The 8,395-nt window shown below is 44.1% G+C and overlaps 1 protein-coding gene across 1 annotated transcript; it reads left to right on the forward strand.

Moving 5' to 3' along the window:
- Positions 1-7,073: 7,073 nt before the first annotated feature.
- On the forward strand, positions 7,074-7,908 carry LOC125998956 (ATP synthase subunit beta, mitochondrial-like). The gene has a single exon (XM_049766972.1). It carries the CDS (start codon positions 7,074-7,076, stop codon positions 7,725-7,727), a length of 654 nt encoding a protein of 217 aa, XP_049622929.1. The 3' UTR covers positions 7,728-7,908.
- Positions 7,909-8,395: the final 487 nt, after the last annotated feature.

Below are 8,395 nucleotides of genomic sequence, written 5' to 3' on the forward strand. Positions count from 1 at the left end.
CTCCCTTAAGCACTAAGCCAGGAAAAGGCCCTGAGCACTGATAGGTATATCTTCCAAAGAGCTCCACCAATATGCCCCCCCAGCTGCACTGTAGGCTCTGCATGCAGGATCCCCAGGTTCCTTCCCCAGCACCGTAGGTCCCTAGACTAAGCACTGAGCACTGTGGGCTCAGAAAGAGAAGTAACCACATCCTCTCAGACCCAGGGGAGCTGAGAAGCAATGGGGAGATGAAGGAACTGACCCAGACACGTTCCTGATGAGTCTGAAGGTCCCAAAGATGACTCAAAGGCTTCGGGCTCTACTTGGTGTTGGGTTACTGATCCTACCCTAATCAATAATTGTACTCCATCCTTGGGTGTGATCTGGTGATAGTATATTGGATTATCCTTTACTTGGTATTCTGCTCCCACCCTAGGGTGGGACCTGATTCTTGTCAATAAAAACAGTGGTCTGAGGAAAGGAGGTCTCATTCTTCGGTTTTCTTCCACTGAGCTGCACTCCATCTTAGGAGCAGAAAGCTTGGGTGGTTTGAATTCCTTGCTTGAGCACTGGATTTCCTGAATCCATTCTTATACCTCTTCACTGTGTGGATTATCTCCTGTATATCTCTATAATTGGAACTGTTCCCCCTGTTCTAAATCGGACAGAGGATTGGGAACTGCCTTTCCTGTCTGAGAGCTCGACGGGAATCAAACCATAACCAATCTCCTAGAGAACGTGATCCTTCAACTGGTGCTCGAACAGACTGCAACCCAACCGTCATCAACAGTAAGTGAAATGCTTCTTGGAAATCTCTCTCTGAAAATTTAAGATGACCTATGTGGTTAATTGCATGGATTATGCCACCTTGTTTCAAACAGATTGGTTCGGTGTTGGGTAAAGTTTTCACTTTAGGTTGGCTGTGGTCCACATTGCAAACAAAAGTATATAGTTGAAACACAGTATTGTTTCCTCTGGCACCCACTGATACAACAATTACACACCTGAGAAGTTGAGGTTCATGAGTTTAAATCTCAAAGTCAACACACTATATTAATAAGAAAGAAGGAGGGCAGAGACACAGTATAGTGAGCAGGGCACTTGCCATGCATGCAGTCAACCCAGGAGTAATCCCTGAGCAGAGCCAGGAATAAGCCCTGGGCAAAGTCAATGTAACCCAAAAAGTCAAAAACAAAAACCCAATCCCCGCAAAAAATAGAAAAACGAAGGGAAAGGAAAGGCACTAGAAATCAAGGAACAACATTCCATCTCAACACAGCTGCCGCATTTCTCCTCCAATAAGGTTTTATTTGTACTAAGTACGCAGAAGTTGGATGGCTCTGTGACCTAATGTGTCTGGAGGGATGGAGGAAGGGAAGAGATGACAAGGGGTTTGGCGGGAAGAGGCAAGCAACAGACCATCATTTGTCAACAGGGGACCATATGGACTTCCTGGGAACCCCCAAAAATAGTCTAAAGGAGCCACTGATGAAAATCAGGAATATAAGGGGCCAGGGTATAAGATTAAGGGCTAAGAAGTAGGATGTAGCTGACACAGGTTCAATTCCCAGCACCTAATATGGGCCCTGAGCCCTGCAAGGAGTGATCTCTGAGAGCAGAGCCAGGAGTCAGCCCTGCCTGAGCACCGCCAGGTATGCTTCTTCCCACAGGAAAAAGAAAAGGAAAACAAAAATATCAAAGTTAAAGTGAGAATACTAAAATCTATCTATGAAAAACAATTGATTTCTAGGTGAAAATGACAGCTGCAAGCCAGAAGAGAGTGGCCTGATACACCAAGAGCTGAATGGAAAATAGCTCCAACCAAGAGTGGTCGGACTGCAAGGCTACCACTCAGATGGGATGGAGGAAGACATAGCCTTTCAAACCAATACTCAGGACTTCAGCCCTGCTGAACTGTCTCTTCAAGAGATGTTTAGGGGGCCCGGAGAGATAGCACATCGGTGTTTGCCTTGCAAGCAGCCGATCCAGGACCAAAGGTGGTTGGTTCGAATCCTGGTGTCCCATATGGTCCCCCATGCCTGCCAGGAGCTATTTCTGAGCAGATAGTCAGGAGTAGCCCTGAGCACCACCAGGTGTGACCCAAAATCCAAAAAAAAAAAAAAAAAGAGATGTTTAGGGCCTTCTAAAAAAGGAAAGTAGGGCCAGAGATAGCACAGTGGTAAGACATTTACTTTGCACACAACCGATCCAGGACAGACAATGGTTCGAATCCTGGCATCGCACATAGTCCCCCATGCCTGCCAGGAGTGATTTCTGAGCGCAGAGCCAGGAGTAATCCCTGAGCACAACCAGCTGTGACCCCCCCAAACCAAATAATTAATAATAATAATAATAATAATGGCTCTCTCTTTCTCCCTCTCCTTTCCTCCTCACTTTCCCCCTTTTCCCCCCTCTTCTCTCTATCCCTATTTCTCTCCCTCCCTATCTCCTTTTCTCTCTCCATCTCCCTCTCTCCCTGTCTTCCTCTCTCCTTCCCTCCCTTTCTCTCTTCCCTTCATCTCTTCCTCCCTCTTCCCTCCATCTCTTCCTCCCTCTTCCCTCTCTCCCTCTCTCTCCCCCACTCTCTCTCCTCCTCCTGCCGTTCATTTAAAAAAGAAAGAAAAAAGAAAAGAAAAAAGGAAAGTAAAATATGTAAAAAATAAGTTAAAAGTAGTAAAATATGATCAAGAAAAAGATTAATCACTGAAAATTTGTTTTCAAATTTACAGATTCTTTCCTTATTCTCTCCATTCTGTTAAGTTTAGAAAATACATGGTACCCTTCATTAACAATAGTGCAAACCATAGTGTCAAAAAGTCAGGGAAGGGAGAAAGAGACAGAGAGAGAGAAATGAAATGTCTACCTAGAGGCAAGCAGGGGGAGAGGGAGGGATACTGGGGACACTGGTGATGGGAAACTTACACTGATAAAGAGAGGTGAGCATTGACTAAAACTCAAACATGAGCAATTTTGTAACCATGGTGCTTAAATAAAAACAAATAAACAAATTAGAAAAGAATATTTTACATTGCAGTTTTACAATTTATATATATAAAGCTTATCTTTGTTGCAATATCAGCTACACACACTTATTATTGGCATCTTCTATTCCATTATTAAAAATAGTCACAATAGATGCTTGATATTATTTTTCTCAATTCAATATTTGATTCTAATCAGTATTGATATGTATTAATTTCTTTTCTTTTGGGGGGGTTGGGCCACACCCTGAGGTGCTCAGGGGTTACTCCTGGCTATCTGCTCAGAAATAGCCCCTGGTAGGCACAGGGGACCATATGGGACACCAGGATTCGAACCAACCACCTTAGGTCCTGGGTCGGCTGCTTGCAAGGCAAACACTGCTGAGCTATCTCCTGCCCCTAATTTTCTTTTCTTTAGATAATGGGTAATATTGTAATTCTTCTATGTTGGAAAATTTTAGTTGTGTGCCAGATAACATTTAAACTCTATCCTGACTTTTGATTCTATTTTACTCCTCTAAAAATATGTTTTTGGTTTGTTTTCACATTTAAGCTCCGTTAAAATCATACCAAAAATTTGTCTCTGGTAACAACTGAAAGTTTTGCTCAGGGGCCGGCGAGGTGGCGCTACAGGTAAGGTGTCTGCCTTGCAAGCACTAGCCAAGGAAAGGACCACGGTTCGATCCCCCGGCGTCCCATATGGTCCCCCCAAGCCAGGGGCAATTTCTGAGCGCTTAGCCAGGAGTAACCCCTGAGCATCTAATGGGTGTGGCCCGAAAAAAAAAAAAAGAAAGTTTTGCTCAGTTCTTTTACCCCTCATTGGGAAGTTTTATTCTGAGGTGAATGAGCATGTAGCATCTAGGGATCAGTTAAGATATTTAGGAATAGTTTACATACAAAATTTATTAGAACTTTCCCACTACCTTGCTTCCTAGATCCAATTGTTCAAGTTACGTTTTCAGTGACTCTAGTTTCCTCAAACTGTACTTTGAGTTTGAAGGCAAGGAAGGTCAAGTTTTCAATGGGAGGTTTGGTCCTCAGGATGGAAAAACCCACCTGTATACTATCTCTTCTATGTCTCACTATCTTTCCCAAGTCTGCCTGCTTTGTCATCTCTCCACTGATTTCAGAGAGTTGTAGTTATTGATTTTTTGTCTATATTTTTTAGTTTATAATGGCTCTGCAAGGGCCAGAGGATTGATACAAGTAACAAGGCTCTTGCCATGCATTCAGCCAATCCCCTTCTATCCCCAGCACTACAGAGCCAGAAATAGTCTGAGCACCACTGGCTGTGAACTCCAAACCCATAATATACACGGTTGTTGTACAAGCACAATAATGACCTCATTTTTTCTTTGCTTTGTTTTTTTAGGGGCGGGCACACCCATTGACGATCAGGGGTTACTCCTGGCTATGCACTCAGAAATCACTTCTGGCTTGGGGAACCATGTTGAACTCCGGGGGATAGAACCATGGCCCGTCCCAGGCTAGCGCGTGCAAGGCAGACTCCTTATGGCTTGCGCCACCACTCTGGCCCCTGACCTCACTCTTGATGAAAATACAAATCCCTGAAGCAGCTTCGTTTTCCCTGCTCCTCTCAGCAGGCTTTGTTCTGCACTGACCCCACTGACCATTCACAAACATCTCAAATTAGTTCTTTTTCTCATGGACTGTCTTTTTACTTGCTTTATTTGTCTTGATATTTCTGATCCTAATTCTGTACCTATTTTTTCATTAAATTATTATTTCTGTCAAAAATAAAAAGCAAAATTTTCCAGTAATTCTATGACCTGGATATATTTTCCTAGGACTTTGTTGTATATTTTCACAAGCACTTTTTTTTTTTTTTGGTTTTTGGTTTTTGGACCACACCCGGTAATGCTCAGGGGTTACTCCTGGCTATGCGCTCAGAAGTTGCTCCTGGCTTGGGGGACCATATGTCCAAGGCTAGCGCAGGCAAGGCAGGCACCTTACCTTTAGCGCCACCGCCCGGCCCCTTTCACAAGCACTTTTTCTAGATATTTATAATACTTACTGCTTTCAAACTGTTCACATTATGTTTTCACTTAATATTATGTCCCTTTTTCTTTTCTTTTTTTTTTTTTTTTTGGTGTTTGGGCCACACCCAGTAACGCTCAGGGGTTACTCCTGGCTATGCACTCAGAAGTTGCTCCTGGCTTGGGGGACCATATAGGACGCCGGGGGATCGAACCGCGGTCCGTCCAAGGCTAGCACAGGCAAGGCAGGCACCTTACCTCTAGCGCCACCGCCCGGCCCCTATGTACCTTTTTCTAAGAAAACAGAGATGCTCTTGTAATCCAAAACAGAAAATGAAAAAATAGGGACCAGGAGGGTAGTACAGGGAATAAGGCTTTGTATGGGAATGAGTCCCAGGTGGATTGCGCAGAACCAACATATGGTCCCCTGAGCACTGCCAGGAGTAGTTCATGATATGGATGGGGCTCCAAATTTAACAAAAAGTAGGCAGGGCCTAAGTTAACAGAATGGCTAGCTAACAACAAGAAACTAAACTTTCTGCCATTGTATTAATGACTTCATTGGAGTTACTATAATTTTCACAACTGTATTGCTACTGTACTTTTTCTTGTTTCTTTATTTCTTCCTTTTTCTTCTCTTCCACTATATAGTCTCCCAAGCACCCCCAAGTATAACTTTGTTGATCCTGGAGCTGGCCTGAGCATTAAAAGATTAGACACACATTGTTGGACAGAGGATGGCTGAGAGTGACACCAGGGCCCCCGAAGTGCTAGGCATGGGCCCATAAAAATAAGAGAAATTTCATGCAATGTAGTTAGTTCACTAATAAGATTATGACACCCAGTTTGGGGGACTGAAGACTCAAGAAGCATTCTGAGAGCCTTTCGGGATACTCCTGGCAGCATGGTTCAATATCAAGGCTGATGCTGTGGGCCATTAGGGCTACTCAGGCTGGGGAGCATGAAATGCCAGGAATAGAGCTTAGAACCCAGTGCATACAAAGCATTTTACCACTAACCTCTGAGCTAGCTACCTGGACTACAAAAACACTGATTCCTGGAGAGTTCTATACACTCTGATGTTCACTGCAATATTACTGAAAAGAAACAAGAAGTGGGAAATAGGAATTCCTGCAACTGACTGGAGACAGCTTAAAGAGCTGGAGCACACCCCGGGATTGCACAGAACTCTGGGTGTGGGCTCCAGCATCACATAGCTTCCCTAGCTGACCCAGTGTAGCCTGGCGAGGACTCTATCCCCAGACAAACCCAAGAGAAGTCCTGCTATTTGTAGCATGGATACACATAGAAAAAAAGGTGATTAGTAAAATAAGCCAGAGAACTAATCCCATGTAGTATACACTTTTGTGGCATATAAAGAGAGCAAAGAGATTACTACATGGGACTGTAAAACCAATCTATCATTACGAAAAAAGAAGAGAAAAGAGGGGACCAGAGGGTGGAAATAAGAACGAGATGCTACACATTAATTTTGCATGATCCACACCTAAAATCCATGCTATAATGCAATGATACTGCAATAAATAATCAGCTGGAGGCCGGAGATGGCTCAGGGACTACTGATTTTGCCTTGAAAGTATGAGACTGGGAGTCTGGTTCCTTAGTGCCATGTGAATACATTGGGTATGGGGCTGCTCAGCTGTAATGCCTGGCAGCTCTAGGTTGTGTTGTCATGGTACCACCAGTGACTTCCAGACACATCACAACCAGGTACGTGAGAACACCACAACTGAGCAGTGGATATCAAAGCAAAATAGATGTTTTTTAGCACCACAACCTCCAGCACACAGAGGGATGTTCCCTACTATAACCCCTAGCACACACTACAGAGTGTGTGCATAACCAACAGGTGTGATGCCCAACAATCACCCCCAAATAAATATTCAGATGCCACTACCAAGTATCACCCCAGTTATCCTGCATAAAGAGGAAAGGAAGGCAGATAGACCAAGTATTCAATTAAGCATCCAAGACTCAGCACAGAAACATGACAAAACAGATCACTGGGGGAAAGTGAAACTAGAAGACATACATAAAAGAATGAGGAAGTTCAAAAAACTGAGGCAGTGGCATGACTTTAAGATTATCATTAAGAATGTTCCAAAACTCAGAGGTGTCTGCTTTATTGGGCAGAATCCCTTCTGCTGTAGGCTACCAGCCTACCCTGGCCACTGATATAGGTACCATGCAGGATAGAATTACCACCACCAAGAAGGGATCGATCACCTCTGTCCAGGCTATTTATGTGCCTGCTGATGACTTGACTGACCCTGCCCCTGCTACCACATTCACCCATTTGGATACTACCACTGTCCTGTCCCGTGCTATTGCTGAATTGGGCATCTACCCTGCTGTGGATCCTCTCGACTCCACCTCTCGAATCATGGATCACAACATTGTTGGCAATGAGCATTATGATGTTGCCCGTGGGATGCAAAAGATCCTGCAGGACTACAAATCTCTTCAGGACATCATTGCTATCCTGGGTATGGATGAACTTTCCGAGGAAGACAAGTTGACTGTGTCCTGGGCACAAAAAATCCAGCATTTCTTATCTCAGCCATTCCAGGTTGCTGAGGTGTTCACAGGTCATATGAGGAAGCTGGCACCCCTGAAAGAGACCATCAAAGGATTCCAGCAGATTTTGGCAGGTGAATATGACCATCTTCCAGAGCAGGCCTTCTATATGGTGGGACCCATTGAAGAAGCTGTGGCAAAAGCTGATAAACTGGCTGAAGAGCACTCGTGAGGGGTCCTTTTGGCAAAATAAGGGATGACCCTTGTGTTGTCCTCGCCCCTAATCCAAGTCTGTTTACTCTTAAGGACTCGAGATCCTTGATTGGAAAGAGCATTGTGTTCTGAATGAAGAGCATTTAAAGTTTCCAATAAAATTCAGATCCTTCAGAAAAAAAAATGTTCCAGAAAAAAAAGGATGTTCCTGAATTGGTAAGAGTTGAGCTTTAACTCTCACAGTTTGCAGATGACATGATACTATACGTAGAAAACCCTAAGGACTCTACCAAAAAGGTTCTAGAAACAATAGATTCATATAGCAATGTAGCAGGCTACAAAATTAACACACAAAAACAATGGCCTTTTTATACACCAATAATGACAGGGAAGAAATGAACATTAAGAAAACGACCCATGGGGCCGGGAAGGTGGTGCTAGAGGTAAGGTGTCTGCCTTGCAAGCGCTAGCGTAGGATGGACCTCGGTTCGATCCCCGGTGTCCCATATGGTCCCCCCAAGCCAGGAGCGATTTCTGAGTTCATAGCCAGGAGTAACCCCTGAGCGTCAAACGGGTGTAACCCAAAAACCAAAAAAAAAAAAAAAGAAAAGAAAAGAAAAGAAAAAGAAAACAACCCGGGGCCGGTGAGGTGGCGCTAGAGGTAAGGTGTCTGCCTTGCAAGTGCTA

The sequence above is a fragment of the Suncus etruscus genome, chromosome X (genome assembly GCF_024139225.1).
Source record: "Suncus etruscus isolate mSunEtr1 chromosome X, mSunEtr1.pri.cur, whole genome shotgun sequence".
Taxonomy (NCBI): Eukaryota; Metazoa; Chordata; class Mammalia; order Eulipotyphla; family Soricidae; genus Suncus; species Suncus etruscus.

Bases quoted from the DNA above. Each gene is read 5' to 3' on its own strand.
- LOC125998956 (XM_049766972.1), top strand. From the start codon at position 7,074: ATGTTCCAAAACTCAGAGGTGTCTGCTTTATTGGGCAGAATCCCTTCT.